The 22,758-nt window shown below is 36.1% G+C and overlaps 1 protein-coding gene and 1 long non-coding RNA gene across 3 annotated transcripts; one reads left to right on the top strand and one right to left on the bottom strand.

Moving 5' to 3' along the window:
• Window positions 1–281: 281 nt before the first annotated feature.
• Window positions 282–1,396, bottom strand: LOC122308845. Of its 2 annotated transcripts, none has more exons than XR_006242254.1 (2): window positions 1,049–1,396; window positions 282–963 (listed from the first exon to the last, which is right to left on the bottom strand). It is a non-coding gene; the product is annotated as an uncharacterized LOC122308845 (long non-coding RNA). The 2 variants fall into 2 exon arrangements; XR_006242255.1 differs by having other exon boundaries at window positions 1,160–1,396.
• Window positions 1,397–1,568: 172 nt separating this feature from the next.
• LOC122308842 (LEAF RUST 10 DISEASE-RESISTANCE LOCUS RECEPTOR-LIKE PROTEIN KINASE-like 2.5) lies at window positions 1,569–22,455 on the top strand. Its single transcript, XM_043122109.1, has 6 exons — window positions 1,569–2,606; window positions 13,416–13,475; window positions 14,813–14,848; window positions 20,582–20,626; window positions 20,851–20,883; window positions 21,145–22,455. Exons 1-6 carry the CDS (start codon window positions 1,715–1,717, stop codon window positions 22,257–22,259), a joined length of 2,181 nt encoding a protein of 726 aa, XP_042978043.1. The 5' UTR covers window positions 1,569–1,714; the 3' UTR covers window positions 22,260–22,455.
• Window positions 22,456–22,758: the final 303 nt, after the last annotated feature.

Genomic DNA, 22,758 nt, shown 5'->3' with positions numbered 1-22,758 from the left:
AACATAAAGATATATACAGAAAATTATTTGTTCACGCATAGGATCGGATGTGCAATCCGCATGTAATATTGTTTGGAAAAAGTTGGCCCCACGTTTAAAAAGTGACTTTCTCATATATAAATAAATATTATATATATATAACGGTTGATGTGTTATATATTTCTAATTATACTAGTTAGCATATCACATTTTAAATGTTTTCATTTTGTTGAAATATGAGAAGTAGAAATATTGCTCACCAATAAACAAATACCAACAAATTAAAGCTTTGAAAGTTAGGGAGTTATAATGTGCAACTATAATTTCAAACAAATCAAAATGGGGACATTTCAAACAACTATAATTTCTTTTAATTATTTTGGTGATTTTCTTTCTAGGATGGCATGGCATGTGGCCGCAATCCCCGTATTAGGCACTCCATTTGTGATAACATTTTTTATATATAAATGGGGAAACCATGTGTCGGCCAATATTGTCACCAAGTTACTAGACCGCTTGGTGACTGCAAGCTATTTTTGTGTAAAATTGCAGACCATAGTCCCAAGCTCCACCAAGGGATAGGAAAAAAAAAAGATCACCATTTGGGCACACATGACTCCATGCTTGGCAAGAAGAGGTAAAAGAACAACACCCAACACCCAAACCACCGACTGCAAGGTTGGACACAGCTTCTAAGCCTCACTCAAAAGGAAGTCACCAAGTTACTGGACCGCTTAGTGATTTCCTTGCTGCGCTAAGACAGGACAGCGTCAAGTAAAAATCAAACAAATAAAACTTGAGATCACTTCTTGCTCCAACTCGATTACAATCATGTAAGGGACTTCGAACAAACATACCAGTAAGACTTCCTAGTACAAACAGATATACCAACAATCATACTAATTCCAACAAAAAAAAAAAATACCGTATCAGTTGTTCAAAGCTTCGAACATCATTCCAGAACCAGAGACAATATCTTTAGTCCTGCACACAGAAATTGCAGCTTGTACATTTTAACAATCATGGAAACTACAAAACAGGATTCATGGAACACAGTTTTTCAACTTACCCATCAAAGCTTCACAGAAAGATAACGAATGGCTATGGACCAAAGAAGGCCGGCCCCACACAAAGATAACGAATGGCTATGGACCAAAGATAACGAATGACTAATTGGTACCTTTTTGCCTTCGCGTGCCTGAGAATGGACCACACAAAGCCCTGCAAATCACGGGGGAAAGCGTGTAAACTGGGTTGAAAGAATGTGATCCTGTACCTGAATGTTGAAAGAGTGTGATCGCGTGATTCTTATCGAATTTCTGAACAAAAAGGTAGGCGTGTATAAAACGATGCATAATTAATAGCTATTTTCTATTTCGTTTTCGTCTTCATTTGAATGATGAATCGGCACGAGAAGGTAAGTGGCTATAATAATATCATGAGTAGTCGCAATCTGTATAATTTCGTAGTAAACAAGTTGGCCGACAAACCACTTTCCACTACCAATAATAATTAATTTGGACTCATCTCTCACAGTAATCACAATTGACTCCGTCAACCCATGCAATTCTATTTATTGTGAACATTAATTCTTGAACGCGGGCTTATGTTTACTCCTCCTCCTGTACCTGAATGTTTGTCTACAGACGTACGCTGTGGAAACTACGACCTCTAGATCTCCCTAATCCTCTCTCTTTCTCTGATCTCCCTCTCTGGCTCTCTCTGTTAATTGTTGATGACAAGAGGAACGACAGCCTTCCCTGCTGGACTCATGGTCCTCCTTATAACTGTTCTGGTCTTCCTCCAGCTTCCTCCTCCAGCTTCTAGTCTTGACGATACTCATGATAACTACTCATGTGTTCCTTCTTCCTGTGGCAATATCTCCAACATCAGCTATCCATTTCGACTGAAAGGGGATCCACCGAAATGTGGAGACGCAAGGTATGAGCTCTCATGTGATGAGAACAACCCTATGTTGTTATCTTTACATGGTAGTAGATACTACGTAAGCCAAATCAATTACAACAACTATACCATCCGAATTGTAGACGCAGGTATTCAAGAGGATAATTACTCCTTCATCCCTCGTCATTTTCTAAACTATCGTTCTTTTCTAAACTATGGTTCTTTTCTAAGTGGTTTGATTCCTATGGATTATGTTGGATATTCGTATTCAACATATGTACGAACGAACCCGACAACACAAGAATTCAAAGAAAAACTATCACAAGTTGTGGTTATTGTGAATTGTGAAAAGCCTCCGAGTTCCTCTGTCTATTTCGTCTCGATTTCTACGAATTGTTCTAATATGAATAATGGATCTGGATCTGCTTCCAACTCCTCTTTGTCTCAATATTCCAAAAGGTACATATATTTTGTTGTTGGATATCAGAATCGGGACATGAGTGTGATGGATATGGAGGAGTCGTGCACGATAGAGCAAATGTCTCTGACATCGCCAGGACAAATTAATGAATATCCTAATATTTCCTCATGTACTGACCTCCGCAATGTATTCTCACATGGTTTTGAGCTTTCATGGTTCTACAGTGCACTTTGTGGAAGCTGCAGCTCATACTATGATTGCTACCTCGGTGACGATAATCAACCTCATTGCGATACATGGGGTGAGTAATAAATTTGAGATCCGAACTCTAAGGAGATATATCTCGTCACAATATATATATATATATATATATATGTTGGTTTGGCAATTATTGAAGTACTTCTTCCTTGACCGAATTCTGATTAGCACCGTACGTCATTTGAAACATTCTAGGGTTGATTTTCATGGTGATATATTTATTGGTGTTATCAATTTTACTATTTTTAGTGCTGATGGATATGTTGATTTTCATCATGTTGACTGATGTATACTAATTTAAAGGGATATATACGTGATAGGGGCTATAATTAATATTTTTATTTGCTGGAGTTCTTCTGATTTTTAATCGAAGATGATTACTTAGTCTACATAGGACTAGTTTTACAAAAGTGATTTTATATTATAATGTGTCGGTTAGTTTTCTTTTATATTATAATGTGTTTTTCTAATTATTAAAATTGAACAAAATTTATAAGGAGGGAGTTGATTCAAAATCTGAGATCGCAAGTAAATTCTTTCATCTTTTTCAGTTAGGTAAACATCAGCCAATTATTAATGCATGAGCGAGAACGACAACTACCTAAGCTAGTAATCATTGAATCGGTGCTGGTCAATCAAGCATCCGATGCATTCAATTTCTTCCACCAAAAAAATATTGACGAAGATAAAATTCAAAGTTCTTCTGTCAGCATTATTTCTCACAAGATTTTCATCTTGGTTCAACTGTCTCATTTAAATTCATGCGTTTGAAGTATCTTTATTAGCTTTGGGCATTTTTTTTATTTGATTTTAGTCTGTTGTGAGCATTCTTTGAAGTCACGGTCCTATTTGTAGTCTATTAATTTTGATTCTATAGCTGGCCAATGCCATATATATGTGGCCCATTGTTACACTACAACAAAAAACATATTTTGGGACGAAAATTTTCGTCCCAAAATATATCGATTTCGTTCCGAAAGATTTTTTGGGACGAAAAAATTTCGTCCCAAGCTCGTCCCAACATCACTGTCCCAGAAGATATATTGGGACGAAAAACACAATTTCGTCCCAAAATATATCTTTTGGAACGATTTTGAAAGTGACCGTTCGATACCGTTCGAACGATGCTTTTTTTTGTCACGGTTAAAATTCGTCCCAGAATGGCGTTCGAATGCTTCTCATATACCGTTCGAACGTCAATGTTTGTTTTGAACGGTTATCAAGATACGTTCAAACGATCAGTAGAAATACGTTCGAACGTTAAATGAGACGATCGAACGGTATAAGAGATCGAACGGTGATGATCAACGTTCGAACGATATGGTAATGTCATGCGTTTGAACGGTTTTTTGAGCATCTGGTATCGTTCGAACGGTTTGCGAGTTGACGTTTGAACGTTACATTATCGTTTGAACGGCATGCCCATTAATGTTCGAACGTGACTTTGTCGTTCGAACGGATATTATTTTTATTAAAACCAATAATTATAAAAAAACTAAATAGACATCCATATTATTTGAAAAATATAAATTAAGAACTGTTTAATTACTCACAAAAGTTTTATAATAAGTGCGAAGAAATAAATAACCATAAAACTAGCATTGTTCATACATAATTAGATAATGTCATAAGCTAGACGTAAAAAACCATCAGTTGGTTGGAGGCCTGTACTGTTGCATAAGCTGTTGCATTTGGAGTTGCATATCTCTCCTGAACTCTGCTTGTTCTTCTTCATGTTGTTTGAGGCGCATCTCCATGTCTCCTTGTCTCGCCAATTGAGCCTCTAACTCTTGTTGTTTTGCAATCAATTCTTCAATTCTACGATTCGCATTCTCTTGAGCTATAGAGGCAGACCCGGAAGAAGAGGAAGAGGGAGAAGGTTTTACACAGCGACCCAAACCCCTCAAATATCCTGAACGTTCACCCAGAACTTGTGTAAAAATCTCAACATCTGTATTTGAGGAATTTTGATCTGACGCAGATTCAGCACGCAGGGCAACCATTTTATCCTACACATAAGATAAAGAGTTAATATCATCATAAATATTCAAATATATTTATTTAAAACAAATTATAATACTTACATAATTTTCACGGGCATCAGGATGACTCCACTCTCCATTACGATTAGTATGTGATGCAGCATATAATTTTGTCAGATCATAATTGGCATCTGAATCTTGCTATAATAAAGATTTGTTAAGATATAAAGTCATTATGATTGATATATTCAGTTAACTATATACAAATGAAAGAATAGCAATACCAATTTTTTAGAGAGGCGGTGGAAAGATCTTGAGCCTGCATGATGAGTAATCTTCAATTTTGATCTATTTGTTTTGTTTATAGAACTTCGCTCCTACATAAGAATTGAAAATATTAGAAAGCGAAATTAAAAATAGGACTAAAATAATTAAATTAATTATACCTTATATGATGAATCCTCAAACATGTCACAAAGTTTTTCCCAATCAGAAGGTTGCACATCTTGAAAAGGATGTTGGCGTGCTTCTTCACTATTCTCAAACTTATTATAATGCTCATGACACCTCGCCTTATACTTGCGGAATGCATTACTCATAAGCTCTTCCACAGTTTTACGCTCCTCTCTCCGACCAAAATTTATTTCGAAATCATCCTTACAGACAAAAGTTTGGACAAAAATATTATCATTTATAATATTCTAACTTTAAAGTAAAATAAAATTATAAGTCCAATTAAATTTCATTTATTAAACATTACCAAACAACGCTTCTTGATAAGGTCCTTAACATCTTGGGGGACTTTCTTCCATGAACTTGTTGCCAAAGGTGCATAAGTTCGTGTAAGAGCACCCACATGCGATGCAAGCCAAGCTGCTGGTTGTCCTTCGCCTCCGGTATGTTCATCAAGAATGTTAACTTTGATCTTACCCACCTTACGATATTTTTCCAACGTCACGCCTCTCGTAGTGCCTCGACCTTGACGAGATTGTACTGTGAAGTCATCATGATATATAACATTATAATCAATTTTCTATTATAATCTTAATTAATAACTTTTATGACTATTAGAATTTTACCTTGTTCTGTAGAGTCAATCTCTAATGGTGAGTCTGAAGGAGAGCTAGGAACAGGTGGAGATGGGTTGCGCACTTCCTTTCTCTTCGGAGGCATAATTTCAAAAAACTGATACAATATTCATTAAGTAAAATAGTGCTCATCATCACGTAATGTGAAAATATAATTCGTCAATCACTATCTGTATCAGTATCATTTGACAATTCAGTCTCATCTTCTGTAGATAGTTCAGATGAATCAACACTTTGCTCAAGTGTCGCATCAACAATTTCAGCCTCAATATCTTCTCTATTCAATGGAATCATCTCATACTGGCTCAAATCCACAAACAAATTAAAGACGGGCTGACTCTCTTGGTATGCTTCTTGAGTAGAGGCATCATCTTCTTCTTCATCTCGCCCTTCTGCCTGAGGGATAACATCATATATATTTCTTGGAGCATATTTTTGTACTACTCGCCATTGAGTTCCCAACTTCGGGTCATCTAAGTAGAATACTTGAGATGCTTGAGAAGCTAAAATAAATGGATCATCCTCGTACCATTTTCTTGATGTATTAATACTCAAGAAATATTCATCATCACGGACTCCAGTTCGAGGATTGCTTAAATCCCACCAATCACACTTAAACAGATACACTGCAAGCTCCCCCAAATATTTCATTCCAATTATATCAACAATCACTCCATAGAAATCAATATTTTCTCCATCATGACTTCCCTCAACTAGGACACCACTATTTTGTGTTTTCCTATAATGATCTCGATCTATTGTGTGATACCTACTACCACGAGAAATACATGCAGAATATCTTGTAGCCCGTCTCGATGGGCCACGCGCTAATGCATACAATTCATCTGATATATCGTTTGGATTATTGGCATGCATTTGTACAACCTACATATTAAGTAAAACGTCTATTATATCAATAAAAAAAACAATCAATATTTTCTATTTGTATTGAATGAAGTGTCGCATATGTAATGTCATTACCCGTTGTTCAAACCATCTCGGAAACTCCTCTTCATGTTTCCGGTCTATATCATTTACTCCTAGTTCCTTGAGCATGTTAATATGATCACTGAAATTGATGATTACGACATGTATTTTATATTATTAGAATTTTGCGAAAGTAAATGAGCGAATACTAAATTAAGAAAAGATTAATACTTACTTCAAGTAAATCTCTATGTCAGGGCAATTGTTCAGCACGTACCACTGAGCTTTCTCAAACTCTCTTCCACATAAGTCATAACCACGCACTGCACCAAGTGGACGTACTTGTTGGGAAAACACGGAAAACACATTTCGTTGTCTTGCTCTGTCAACGTCAAAGTTTCTTTCTGGCCGATCAAACCTAGTGTCAACTCCGTGGAAATATTTGGAACAGAAGGTATGCCACTCATCATCAATATATGCTTCTGCAATTGATCCTTCTGGGCGAGCTTTATTACCAACTGTTCGTTTCAACTTCCCAAGAAATCGTTCAATGGGATACATCCATCTATACTGAACTGGTCCTGCAAGTCGAGCCTCACGTGGCAAATGGACGGCCAGGTGAACCATGACATCGAAAAATGACGGTGGGTAAATACTTTCTAGCTTACACAATATGATGGGAATTTCCCGTTCCATTCGATCCAAAGCTTCTACATTTAATGTCCGTGCACATAAGTCTTTGAAAAATAAACCCAACTCAGTCAAAGCCACGCGCACGTCTCTAGTCAAGTACCCACGTATACCAATAGGCAAGATACGCTGCAAAAGGACATGACAATCATGACTTTTTAACCCAGTTATTTTCCAATCATTTGTTCGCACACACCTTGTCAAATTCGAGGCATAACCATCTGGTAATTTAATTTTCATTATCCACTCACAAAAAGTAGCCCTTTCATTCCTTGACAATGTATACCACCCAATCGGCATGTAAACGGACGAACCATTTTCTTGCAACTGCATTTCCGGTCTTATTCCCAACCGCTTCAAATCCTTCCTTGAGTTTAATGTATCCTTCGTTTTTCCTTCAATTGACATCAATGTTCCCAATACGGATTCGCATATATTTTTTTCAATATGCATAACATCAAGACTGTGCCGTAATTTTAACTTTGACCAGTATGGAAGATCGAAAAATATACTCTTCTTAGTCCAATTCAACTCAGAAGTAGCTCGTTTTCTCTTTCGTTGTTTTTTACCAAATTCATTACAACCAACATCTACAAATTGTGCAAGTAAATCTTCACCAGACAAATATGGTGGAGGTTGGCCCCATTCAACAGTACCATCAAACATTTGTGAATTTCCCCGCCATCTATGATCACCAGGTAGAAATCGACGATGACCCATGAAACATAATTTTCTCCCGTAAGTGAGCCATTCAGATTTAGTATGTTTGTTACATGTTGGACATGCCATTTTCCCCTTAGTACTCCAACCTGACAAGTTTCCATATGCTGGAAAATCATTTATTGTCCATAAAACCGCAGCATGCATCTTGAACGACTTGCCTGTTGATGAATCAAATGTGACAACCCCATTCTCCCACAAATCTTTCAATTCTGCAATCAATGGCTGTAAGTGTATGTCTATATCATTTCCCGGCGATCTCGGACCTGGAATGAGCAAACTCATCATGAAATATGGATCTTTCATACACTTCCACGGTGGTAGATTATACGGCATAAGTACGACTGGCCAAGTACTGTGACTAGTACTCATGTTCCCAAACGGATTAAATCCATCTGTTGCCAACCCAAGTCTCACATTACGTGGTTCTTCTGCAAACCATGTATGCTCCTTATCAAATTCCTTCCACACCTGAGAGTCAGCAGGATGTGATAAAATATCATCGTTTCTAACTCTGGCTGATGAGTGCCATATCATGTCTGCAGCTGTTGCACGTGACATATATAATCGTTGTAATCTAGGTGTCAATGGAAAGTGGCGTACTACCTTTTGCGGCACATTTTGTTTGTCAGATGTCCATCTTGACTCGTGGCATATGGGACATTCGTTCAACTGCTCATTCTCTTGCCAAAATAATATGCAGTCATTCTTACATGCATGTATTACGTTGTAATCAAATCCAAGTCCTCGTTTCAATTTTTTTGCTTCATAGAAGTTACGAGGAAGTGTATTATCTGATGGCAGTGCCTCCTTAAACAACTCGAGTAACATATTGACAGCCTTAATTGATAATCGGCACATTGATTTTATGTGTAGCAGTCTTACGGTAAATGACAACTTACTGTGTCTTCTGCATCCTGGATATAGCTCACGTTGTGACTCATTCCACAATCGTGCAAAAGTATTATGACCCCCATCATTTGAACTTGATGTGTCCGTGCCACCTTCATTCATAAACATTCCCGCACCGATGTCACCTAACATTTCTTCCATATCCTCATCATACTCATCTCCAACAACATCTGGTTGTACATCTTCATCGATAGCTTCTTCTTCATGTGGAGTATCGAATGAAGTTGGATATGGTTCCCCGTGTAAGACCCAATCAGTATAACCCTTGTCAATACCTTTTACAAACAGATGCTCTCTCACCAAGTCTATCTTATGAGAGCGCAAATTCCTACATGTATTACATGGGCATCTAATACGTCCATCACTATCACATGTACCCAATGCAAACTCTAAGAATTTCTTAACACCTTCAGCATATACGTTGTAATTCTGACCCAAACGATCGCTAACTCGCATCCAACTCTTATCCATGCTGACTATCTTCATTATAAACAAGCACGTGTGCATCAACAAACAAGCATGTATCATGTATCAATCAAGGAGTATGCCACCTTACACCGGGTAGTTGGTCCTATCCCATTCGGAACTGTAAGATCATAGTCGCAAACCTATCCTCTATAATCTGTCACGCCCAACAAAATTTCGGCAGCATATCCCCATAGTTCTCCAAATATGCTCGTCTGGTTGTGTGCACCGACTTATCCATCGTCGATACAACATCACCGAAACTGCATATCCGGAGAACAAGGGATAAATCTGCCAAAATCTTAATGCTGGACGTATAACAGATATAGCTCGATAGTTTGCGAGAATGATCTTACAATTCCAAACTGTCCACTCTGGACAATTCAAGAGTTATCAATCTTTCAATTAAGGCGGATTGATAACTCTCGAACGGGTCTAAGGCTAATATTGATGAACAAGCAATATAAGATATGCCAATATTTAACATGTATCAAACAAATAATTCAACATCATAAATAATTAAGTTTTGTAACAAATCTTAGATGATTTGTAATTTAATTCATTCTCATTTGATTATTTGAATCTTTTAAGTATTTAAGTATTATTAAATGTAGATTATATATATTTAATTTTTAATTACACTCCTGCATTTAAAATGTTAATTATTTTAACACTGCCCAAGAAATCGTTCAAACGGTGTTCGTGACCGTTCGATCTCCTATACAGTCGTTCGAACGGTACACGTACCGTTCGAACGGTTTACATCCAGAAATCACTCGTCTTCAACCTCCGAAAACCCCAAGTAATACAGTCCATATTACATCAAAAGATAGCAAAATATATGACTAACTCATGTAAGCAAACGAAAACACTTATATAAAAACTAAAATGAGGTCAAATTTAAGGAGAATACCTGATTTGGAGAGATAAAGCTTCAAAAATTCCAAACGGTAAAAACTCTTCACCAAACGGTAAAAACAACCTCTTAATCCGAAAATATAAGAGATTGATAGGAGTTTGTAATATTTGAGGGCTAGATTGAAGAATAATGGCGTTGGTTGGAACAAAATGAGCGTGGGAGTGATGCTCGGTCGACTGAAACGAGTCCGAGATTGTGAGGTTCTGTCGTGTAAATGCAGAACATTGCCGTTCGAACGGTTGTTTAATGAACGTTCGAACGTCAAATCGACTAGCGGGAAAAATTTCCCCCGCCGATTTGACGTTCGAACGTGAAAATATACGTTCGAAGGCTAATAATTAACGTTCGAACGGTTATATTATACCGTTCAAACGTCAAATCGATTAGCAGGAATAATTTCCCCCGCTAATTTAACGTTCGAACGTTAATATAAACGTTCGAACGTACTATTAAACGTTTGAACGCCAATAGTAAACCGTTCGAACGTTTAATTATATTGTTGCTTATTGTATTTTTTTTGCACTATACCTTTAAATATAATAATTTCTAAATATACTATAGTTTAGAGCCATAGTAATATAACTATATAATATATAATCAAACATATATTATATAGTTTAGTAACATATATAGTATAAAATATCATATTACATCTAATATAATCAACAAGTACTACATATATTAACCTATTATATATAACATATATATGGTATCATAGCATAGGGTTATATGTATCACATGCATATATATAATGTTTATTTCTATAATATATAACGAATATCGTTCGAACGCTATGCTTAGCGTTCGAACGTTATAACTTAACGGTCGAACGGTCTGTCTGTAACCGTTCGACCGTTACAGTAAACGTTCGAACGATATAAATCAACGGTCGAACGGTTTGTCTGTAACCGTTCGACCGTTAAGTTACATCGTTCGAACGATATAACTAAACGGTCGAACGGTTTGTCTGTAACCGTTCGACCGTTACGGTAAACGTTCGAACGGTGTTTAATATTATATTTATATTATTAATATTGATATTGAGTGACATATTTATTGTTGATAATGTTGTTCAGAATGGCAAATATTATTAAATTGCTGTTTGTTTCAAACTACTGTAAATAGTTCTTTATTGTATTTTTCTTGTTAATGTTATATATCTAGTTTGTAATTATAAATTTCAGGTTGATTATAATGTCTACTTCTAGACCGGCACGTAAGCGACGCAATCTTGGTGAGAGTAGTAGTGGTCCAGTTCGGGAGAGGACAGTTTCACTGGAGCGACCAGTGAAGATTTCTGATTTCCAGAGTCTTATCTGGGAGGGTCATTCATTGCCCTCAATATTCAGTGATCGTGGTTGGGGACCTATCTTGGATGAACGGGAGGAAGCATGGGAGCCAGTCTCCTACATTGACATTGTTGCTGAGTTCTATAGAGAACTCGGCAGTGCCAGCGCAGATGATTCTGGGGCCTACAGTATCACTGTCCGAGAAGTACCCGTTGTATTTTCACGAGATGGACTTGCTGAGCATCTCGGTATTCCTAGGCTGCCAGATGCATATCCGAATGTGGTGCCTAGAGAGTCTGATCCTTCAGTTGAGGCGGAGACAGCTGAGGAGGAGGCATCAGTTTATACTGATGAGGTCGATACCCTTGCTGATCACGAGGTGAGGGATTTGGTTGTCGGTCCAGATGCTCCACCGTATGACGGGACGAAGAGCATCAAACAGGCAGATTTATCTTCTTTCTTTAAGATATTAAATTTGATAATTGCCAATAATATTGACCCTCGGCAGCACAAGACAGAAGTTGGCATTGATCGGACGAAATTTATGATACGGGTCGCTCGTGGCATTCCTATCGACTTGGTGGGATATATATTCGATAGGATTCGATCAGAATCTCGGTACATTTCGATGGATATACTACCATTCGGAGTCCTGATCACCCGATATCTACTATGTGCTGGTGTTGTGCCAGATGTTGCTGAGCGTAAACGGGAGCCGATGGGACCGATAAACAGCACCACCCTCTCACGCAGCACGGGACACTCGAGACTGCGTTTTCGTGCACATGTTCCAGAACCAGTTGATCCTCACAGAGATGCACAGCCGGGAGATCATGGAGTCTCAGCTGCAGCTGCAGAGACATCTACACGGGCCGAGGCATCAGTCCACAGTGTTACTCGTGAGGAGATGGCTGACATAGTGCGTGCAGCGATCAGCGAGCAGACATCAGCAGTGATCGATGCAGTGCGTATGGAGATCCATTCTGCTGTGTCTGAGCTTCGTACAGAGTTTGCTGCCATGTCTGCGACTCAGGTCACCATCAGTACTCGACTGACACAAATAGAGGAACGTATAGCTGCAGTCGAGGAAGTGTGCAAAGACTTGGGGTCTTAATTACTTTATGATAAATTTTATTTATTTATTTCCTGTTTTTTGTATGGACAATATTTTGTGTTTTGTAAATTCAGTATTTAAGTTATATGCAATGGTATTGTTTTATATTTTCTAAACTAATTCTTAATTTAGATTATTCATATTATTTAATTAACCAATTTTTTATAATTACTAGTTAATCTAAATATAATTTGGCAAAAAACTTAAAAAATTAAAACTCTGTCACCGTTCGAACGATTCAAATAACGTTTGAACGGTGAATATGCATCATTCGAACGGTTAATATTAACCGTTCGAACGGTTTATCAATTTCCCTCCAAAATAATTTTGCCTATCGCGCCAATATTACGTTCAAACGGTGAAAATTAAACGTTCGAACGGTTAATCATTAACGGTCGAACGGTTAACTTATTTGGGACAAAAATATTCGTCCCTAAGAATACCGTTCGAACGCGTTCGAACGGTATGGCATAACCATCGTCATTTTGGAACGAAATTCAAATTTCGTTCCTAAATCCCACTTTTTGGGACGATTTTCAATTCGTCCCAAAGTAATTTCGTCCCAAAAAATCATTTTTGTTGTAGTGTTAGCTCAATCGCTTTCGACCTATTATTAGCCTTTTGTTGGCTTTGACCTATTATCAACCCATTTTCTACAGTTCTGATTAACTAGCATTATAATGACTTGATTTTTAATTGAAGATTCTAGACGCTAATGTTATATCATTTTTTGTCAAACCATGCAGGCAGATTTACTTTCGCTACTTTCTTACGAGATCTGCCATATGTTATAAGATATATTGTAGGTGAGTTTTCTATCTCTATATATAAGATGTTAGATCATGTATAATATAGCACTGATTGTCGGTAACACAAGCTGGTACGTATAACCTTGTACACGGGCATCAATGATCTCAAATTGTTGGATTAAAACTTTTTTACATCGATCTCAGAAAAAAATGAACAAAATGAAAGGACAATTTTCAAATTTATGAAGAAACTAGCTAAAAAAATTACTTCGTCTAAAAAGGGCACTACCATGTGACTGATCTCTTGCCATGGAACTACCATGTGATGTCATGTGATTTATTAAAAATAAATTAAAAATATAAACACAAAAAGTGCAAAGAGATGTAGAATTTCAGTATTACTCTTTTTATATTTTCAGACACCCAACTTAATTTTGGTTTGAATTTATTGTTTATATTTTTTATTTTTAATAAATTAATCACGTGACATTGCGTGGTGGTGCCACCTTAAGAGAATCATCTAAACAGTGAATTTCAGATTGAAGGTTCATTAGTATGTAGTAACACAACGTAGCTAGCTAGGTACGGTTTTGCGTGGGCATAAGTGATCTCAAACTGTTTAATTAAACTTCTTTTCCATTTAAGAAACAATGATTAATAAAATAAAAGGACAAATTTCAAATTTATTAAATAAGTAGCTTCCCTTCTTTAATGAAAATTTGAAATTACCTCGGCTACATTGAGTTGAGTTGAGTTGAGTTTTTTTATAAATAATAGTTAATTCAAAAGGTTGAGTGAGTTTTGTGACGTCCACGTAAGATGAGTTTAGATGTATTTATATATTAAGATGAATTTAAATGTATTTATAGAAAGTTAAAAAAAGTTATTGGTACAGTATATAAAGAGGTGTTGAATTGAAAAAAATTATGCGTCCTACATGTAAATAGGTCTTAAGTTAAGTAATGTTTAGTGATTAGAGTTATATATTTGGATGTTAAGTTATGCTTAAATTTAAACTCGACTTAGATAAACTCAGTTGCTTCCATGTTCCAAACGTAGCCGTCTCCATATATATATATATATATATATATATAGGACTAGTGTTACAAAAGTGATTTTATATTATAATGTGTCGGTCAGTTTTCTTATCGAGTTGATTTCTCTGAAAAATTTTCTTTCCAAGCACCCTATTATATATGTCCCTCACAACAAATTAAGGTTTGGTATTCAATTCATGCTCAAAAGTTGTTTACATTTATTTATTGACAACATAAATGAATCATAAAGCTGTTTATACAGTTTCGTTAAATCTGGACTGTTTCAATTATTTAAATCACTTTTTAGTTTCTATATAACTTAACTGAACAGTACCTACCTTTATTTCTTTTCTGCAGATCTTCCAGCTGCATATATTGTATACTGGACCACCGGTAAGAATGTTCTGTACCTCTGTCATCTATTTTTCTTTCATCTTGTAAGCAATGAAACATGAAAATAGTTTAAACTTGCAGATAAGATAAGATATATTAATTACATGTACTGTGCACATGCATGCATGCATGCATACATATTATACATATATATACATACACAATATACAGAAAATGATTTCTGCAGACAAAAAATGTGCGATCTAGAAGTTGGCCCCAACCTTAAAAAGTAACTTTCTCATGCCATGCCTAAGTTTCTAACATTATTTATATAAATAAAGTATAATATATTTATAATATATATACACATATAACTGTTGACGAGTTTTATATCTCCAATCACACAAGCTAACGTACGTCTCACGTGTTAATGGTCTTTTCATTTTGATAAAATTCTGTGAAGTCACTTAAAACATCTCACAACAGATATTTTCATTGAGGATAATAAAATACATTACAAGAAGTAGAATTGCTAAAAACATAAATAAATTCAAACAAAAGCTTTGAAAGGCCCATTATCACACCCCAGCATCTAGGATGAGCCCTATTACCTGAAGTCCATAATAATAACTTAAATACAAAACTGTCAAAAAGTCATCTAAAATCAAATGTCGCAAAAATTATTCCATGTATAATAAACTAAATATTAGCAAAAAAAATTTTAACTTAGACAAATCCACTTATGCTACTTGACACTTATCTCACATTTCTCTTATAATCCTCACATGCCATCTAGCTACTAAGACTGTCACAACCCTCAAATTCAACTAAAATATGGTGGAGATAAAGGGGTGAGTCCACCGACTGAATAAGCAGAAAACCTATACTAATGTAAACATAAACCAGCTATATAATGCAGAAACATATAGTTTCAAAAAATATAGCAGTAGTATTTTTAAAACATTTCATTACAATAATAATATATAAAAAGACCTCAAGTACAAGATATTGAAACAACATCTAAAACATAATCAGAGACCATCGTTACTGTCGTGCCAAGGTTGTGCATATTTGCAATTAGCTAAGCAAGATATAAATCATTGTTTTGTCACCAAAATGAGTACACTCAAAACAGAAGCCAAGTTTACCTCATGGCAGGGTTGTGCATTTTGCAGATGGCCAAGAAGAACATAAATCAGTTTATTACCAAGTAATTGCACTCAAAACAGAAGCCACTAGTTTATCACCAACCAACCAAATTTCAAAAACACATTTTTATACCAATCGACCTACAAGTACTCTAATTGAATTCACTAATGCTTCACCTCAACCCACTTACTTCCATCTCCAAGTCAACAACCAAATCTCATCCAACCTCATTGAAACATTACAACAACCAAACCATTAATCCACCAAGCAACACAATTCAAACTCCACAAAATTCCTAGAATTGTCCAATCACTCCACAAAACAAGTCGGTCACTATCTTAACATATAAAGGAAGAGAGTGTATTACTAGTCTTGTGAAAGTGATCTGTTGGATTTGTTGACGGGGAAGTGCAACAAGAATGGAGTGGTTGTGCATGTAGTGCAACGACCTCTATTGTTCACAATGGCAGTAGCGACCTGTGGAGCAAGGCCTGTTGGGAATTTGGACCTCCAAATTCACCCCCCCTAGGATCTACCCTTTGTAGGAATAACAAGAAAAATAGAGAAATAATAACAACACAAGAAATTTACGTGGAAACTCCAAAACAGGAGAAAAACCACCAGACCCAGAGAAGAAAATTCACTATGTGAAAAATTGTTACAATCACACAATTTTTCTCCTCACCACACCCACAAAGCTACCCCACTAGTAAAACTTTAACTTTACACCTCTTCCCCTTTTACAAAAGGTTAATAGAGGAATTTAACTAAAGTCAAAAGTTACTAGATAAGCTTTCAACTGGTGCACTTAAACTAAGAGGCTAAGCCTCTTATTTATAATACATGGCCTATGCCATTTTTATTAATCCCACCGATGTGGGACTAACAAATAAGCAAAAGTCAACAATCTCCACCTTGCGACTTTGACTAGTCCCACAGCCAAGCTCCACCTCAATGAAGATCTTCATAGCTTTCGCTATCATGCTTTACCATAAAAGCATACCCACTTAGAATAAACCAATTCCAAGCATTTCACTTCGGCCCATGTCGAAAAACAACCTTGCTGAAAATTATGGTGTAACTTCCACGTTTGGCTTTCCTGGAAGTTCATCAGCCATCGACATGAATTTCCACCACACACCCTGCATCAATGCCAAACCAATGCCTGTGTGCAAACTCGTGGACCCGCTAATATTAACACATCCTCTATCATGGCAACTTTGGGAATTAGCGGCATGCCATGAGGATGTACATGTCTCTTTTTAAAGATCAAAATCTTCCATGGAGAGAGACACAATATTAGCATCAATATCAGTATCTCCATTTACTGACTTGGAGCCACTTGCCGAACCTGCTCCAGCTCTTGAACAATTTTTCTTGACGTGCCCAGATTGTCCACACCCCCAGCAGACTACTTTCTTCTTCATGGAGTTCTTCATCTTCCCATTTCCAGCTGCTACCATCGCTAAGTTCTCAAGTGGAACATTACTTCCACTACTTAGTCTTCTCTCTTCAGAAAAGATTTTACTGGTAACTTCTGAAAAAATTATTTTCTCCTTCCCATGTATCAAAATAGGTTTCATGTGCTCATAGGAAGGTAGAAGAGACCAGATGAGTCTCAAGGCTTGATCCTCATCATCAATTTTAACTCCAATAGCTTCTAGCTCAGCGACAATGCCATTGAGAACGCTTAAATGATCTGAAATAGTTGTACCTTCACTTTCGCAGTGTATGAAACTGCTCCTTCAGGTACACACGATTTGAGACGCCCTTCGTCTGATACAACTCTTCAAGTTTTTCCCAGAGTTCCTTTGCCGTAGATATTCCATGCACACTTGCAAGAACATTTTTGGCCAAGCACAGACGTATCGCACTTGCTGTTCTCAAATCCAGATCCTCCCAATCTTCATCGCTCATTTTAGATCTGCTCCTTTCACCAGTCACACTAGTACCAGTGCTGACTTCAGGTGCTGGTCTGCCCTTCAATGCCTTGTGTAATCCTGATTGAATCAAGACATACTTGACTTGTACTTGCCACAAGCCAAAATTGATTCTCCCATCAAATTTCTCCACCTCAAATTTTACAAGATTTGAAGGCCTACTTCCTGACATTGCTTTGATGAATTTACTGTAGAAATGAATAGTACCTCACTAAGTCAGTTCCCAGGAAAGATTGGAGGGTCACAATGGACACACTTAAAATTTCCAATCTCCTAGACAGAACCTCCTTAGACTGTACGTATCCACACTACCACACCAAAGCTTCACCCCACACAAGAACCTAGTGGCTCTGATACCAATTGTTGGGAATTTGGACCTCCAAATTCACCCCCCCTAGGATCTACCCTTTGTAGGAATAACAAGAAAAATAGAGAAATAATAACAACACAAGAAATTTACGTGGAAACTCCAAAACAGGAGAAAAACCACCAGAGCCAGAGAAGAAAATTCACTATGTGAAAAATTGTTACAATCACACAATTTTTCTCCTCACCACACCCACAAAGCTACCCCACTAGTAAAACTTTAACTTTACACCTCTTACCCTTTTACAAAAGGTTAATAGAGGAATTTAACTAAAGTCAAAAGTTACTAGATAAGTTTTCAACTGGTACACTTAAACTAAGAGGCTAAGCCTCTTATTTATAATACATGGCCTATGCCATTTTTATTAATCCCACCGATGTGGGACTAACAAATAAGCAAAAGTCAACAAGGCCTTGGTAGAGGCTATGCATGACAGGTTGCGACATGATGAGGAGAAGACAGAGCGAAGTGAGAGAGAGAGAGAGAGAGAGATTGAGAGTGAACCGAGCTGTGTGTGAGATGAAGGAGAGGTGTTCGGGGGGCGTTGGAACTTGTGACAGCGCGTGAGAGTGCAAGTTTGGCTAGAATGGTGTGACTTTTGCAGTGCAAGTTTGGCTAAAATGGAGTGACTTTTGCACCAAGAAAATCGCAAGAGTTCAAGGAATCAATCTATGGTGGCAGTTTATGAAAATTGGACAACTATACAAGTGATACAGTGCATGAGTGCAAACCGATGAATGTGATTGGTGATGAGCATGAGGGTAGCGATCCATTCAAGGCTTAGAAAATGCCTTCAGAACGTGTGGTGAATGGAAAAGATTATCAAATAACACGTTGAGTATGAGATTTATCACAAATGAAGGAGAAACGTTATAAAGACACTAAGAAATTGGGGGCTCAAATACCTTGATAAATAACAAGTTAAAAAGGAATTAAGAGAGAAGAACTTATATTTCTCGTGTACATAAATATGGCAATATTCTAACAAATCAGATCACGATTCAACAGGAAATTATAACTTGTGCACACATTCGATTAAGAATTTAATGTGTGCCTCGAAATGTAATGGTCTATATATATATATATATATATATATATATACACACACACACTAAGTGCTTCAAAAATACAATCTCACCAATAATAATCAGCATTCCAAACTAATGAAATCTATATAGATTTTATGCTCACTACCTCTAGCACGCTGTTCTGCATCCTTGTTCTCCACTCATGGTTAGTAAACTCAATCTGAAGAAACGTACCAATATTAATGAAAATATTTATGGCTAAAGTATTTCTTTTAATGAAATAAACTAATCGACAGATCATTAATTATTCCTTCTAGCACTCGTCTCTAGAGGAAAAGATTGAAATAATATAATATTATTAAAATCACCCTACGCTTTCCAATGTATATCATCATGTATTAATTAAATGGAACATAACTTGTCACCATTTTAGTCTTTTAGAAGTGTAGTGTTCTACCCTGTCTAGTAGTGATTCCTCTTTGCTCCATAATTGAAAGAAATCAAATTCTAGCCAAGGGAAAAAAAGATTGAAGAAGAAAAAACTCAAAGTTCTTATATCATATGTGCCTCTCACAAGATTTTCTTCTTCATTCAACCATGTTCATTTCAAATTCATGCATTGAAGTATATTTATTAGCTCTCGAAATTTTTTATTAGATCTTAGTCTATTGTGAGCATTCATTGAAGTCACAGTCCCATTTTTAGTCTATTAATTTTGATTCTATAGTTGACCATTAATGTCATATGTAGCCCATTATGGGTTCAATTTCCCAACCTATTATTAGCCCTTTGTTAGTTTTAACTGATTATCAACCCATTATGATCATAGCTCTAGGTTTGAAGTATCGTCTACCAATCACTTCATCACCAACACTATTTTCTTCATCATCTTATCGATGAACAATTAATGAATATAAAGACAACATGTCTTAAATGTCAAACTATGTATTTTAATAAATATAAATACTTAAATTTACATCTTTTTATAAGTTTAACCTTTTAAAATATATAAGTAGTGATTTCGCATGGTATGAAAGCTTAATTAAGATGCATGATTGTAGGTACTGTAATTTAACCTTTTAATCTTTTCCTGTTTTCCCTCCTACGTACGTTATACATTCCTCTATTGCCCGATTCCGACTAATTAATTAGTAGTACCAATATTGAGCTTCTGTTGAATTTATCTTTAAGATCACAAAAACTTAATTCTTGGTGGATAACCGACACAACTGTTGATTGTTGATTTCAGATGCTGACGCACTGACTTTTTTCTTCTTCTTTTTTTTTTTTTTTTTGGTCAAACCTGCAGGTCGTTACATTCCAATAGCAGATTATCAACATTCCCCATTTTTTTGTGAGTTTTCTATCTCACTTAGAAAGATATGAGACGCATAATATATAATTGGATGGGTTTTGCTTCGTGGATCTCAAACTGTTGGATTAATATTATACCTTCTTTTTAGATCTCACTAACGATGAATGCATTCTAAGCATGCATGTTTGCACATTTATTTCTTTTACTTAAATTCTTGGCTAATATTTTATGGATATTAATATTTTTTATAACCACTTTTGCAGTTGTAATAGAAGTAATAATTGGATTCCTGCTCGGTAAGAATCTTTATCTCTTGCTTTTATCTCTTTTAATAGTTTTAGTAAATCGTTCCTTAAACTATGAGACAAGAAAATAGTTAGACGTAAATAATATTAAATCGACATTAAATAGAAATAGTACTATTCCTAACCACAAGAATTTAAAAGGGTGTTAGGCAATCCACATTAAATATAACATAATGGTGACAACAGGTAGAGTACTTGTACTGCAACTATATGATCACTTTCTTATAATTACTTTTATGACTTTCTTTCCAGATTGGCGTATATCTTTTAGTGTGTTAGGCACTCCATTTGTGATTGCATTTTTGATATATAAATGGCGAAGGAGGCACTTATCCGCATACAACGCTGTTGAAGAATTTCTGCAAAGCCAAAATAACCTCATGCCAATAAGTTACTCCTACTCAGAAATTAAGAAAATGACCAAAGGTTTTAGAGAAAAGTTGGGCGAAGGTGGATATGGCACAGTATTTAAAGGAACACTTCGAAGTGGATATCTTGTGGCTGTAAAAATGTTAGGCCAGTCAAAAACAAATGGGCAAGATTTTATCAATGAGGTGTCAACTATTGGAAGGATTCATCATGTTAATGTGGTGCAACTCATTGGTTATTGCGTTCATGGATCAAAGCGTGCTCTTGTATACGACTTCATGCCCAAAGGATCTCTAAATAAATACATTTTTTCGTCGGAGGAAAGTATGTTCCTAGACAATGAGAAAACATATAATATTGCTCTAGGAGTGGCTCGTGGGATTGAGTATTTACATCGAGGATGTGACATGCAAATTTTGCATTTCGATATCAAACCTCACAACATCCTTCTTGACGAGAATTTTATCCCTAAGGTTTCTGACTTTGGCTTAGCAAAACTATATCCGATAGAAGACAATACTATTTGTTTGACTGCTGCAAGAGGGACATTGGGATACATGGCTCCTGAATTATTCTACAAAAACATTGGAGGTATTTCATACAAGGCTGATATTTATAGTTTTGGAATGTTGTTGATGGAAATGGTGGGCAAAAGAAAGAACTTAAATGCTTTTGTAGAACATTCAAGCCAGATTTACTTTCCTACCTGGGTGTACGATCAATTCAATGATGGGAAAGATATTGAAATAGAATGTGCCACTGAAGAGGAGAAAGAGATTGTTAAGAAAATGATCATTGTCGCATTATGGTGTATACAAATGAATCCTAGTAATCGTCCTGCTATGAACAAAGTTTTACAAATGCTTGAAGGAGAAGTTGAACACTTACAAATACCTTCTAGGCCTCCCCTATCATCGCCAGAGAGAGTGATCAAAAATTGTGAAGATAATTCAAGTCAAGTTTGGCTGTCTAGTCAAACTTTGTCATCAACTTCTTAAAAGAAAAGCTATCATCCAAGTCTTGACAAGCATGTGGATAACTGTACTCTTCTCCTATTTGGTAGAATATAGAAGATACTTTCTGTTTTTTATAATTGAGTTTTTATTTGAGAAAGTTAGGATGCTATTCTTCAGTTTGTATCAAACGTTTTTTTCCCACTTTCGTATATTGGATTGGACTATATTTGGCACTCAATCGCATTTTAACCAATAAAGACACTAATATTTTGAGTATCATATATCCATATCCAGAAGTAAGTTGATGGCACAGCGTTGTAGTGTCCAAAACAAAGCAATTTTATATACCAGAGATAAATGTGGTAACGTCCCATCTTAGATTTTCTTATCATTTCCAACTACATTTATTATATGGTATATTTTAAGTAATTTTGTATATATATGCCTATTGTGTGTCAAAGCAAAAGTAGAATTGAGTTAATCTGCAAAGTCAAAAAATAAAGCACTCCAATTCACTAATCTGTCTCACCACCCAATTACA

Source organism: Carya illinoinensis, chromosome 5 (assembly GCF_018687715.1).
Source record: "Carya illinoinensis cultivar Pawnee chromosome 5, C.illinoinensisPawnee_v1, whole genome shotgun sequence".
NCBI classification, from domain to species: domain Eukaryota; kingdom Viridiplantae; phylum Streptophyta; class Magnoliopsida; order Fagales; family Juglandaceae; genus Carya; species Carya illinoinensis.
Note: the sequence above shows the minus strand (reverse complement) of the source record. Positions and strands in the feature narration are given on the sequence as shown.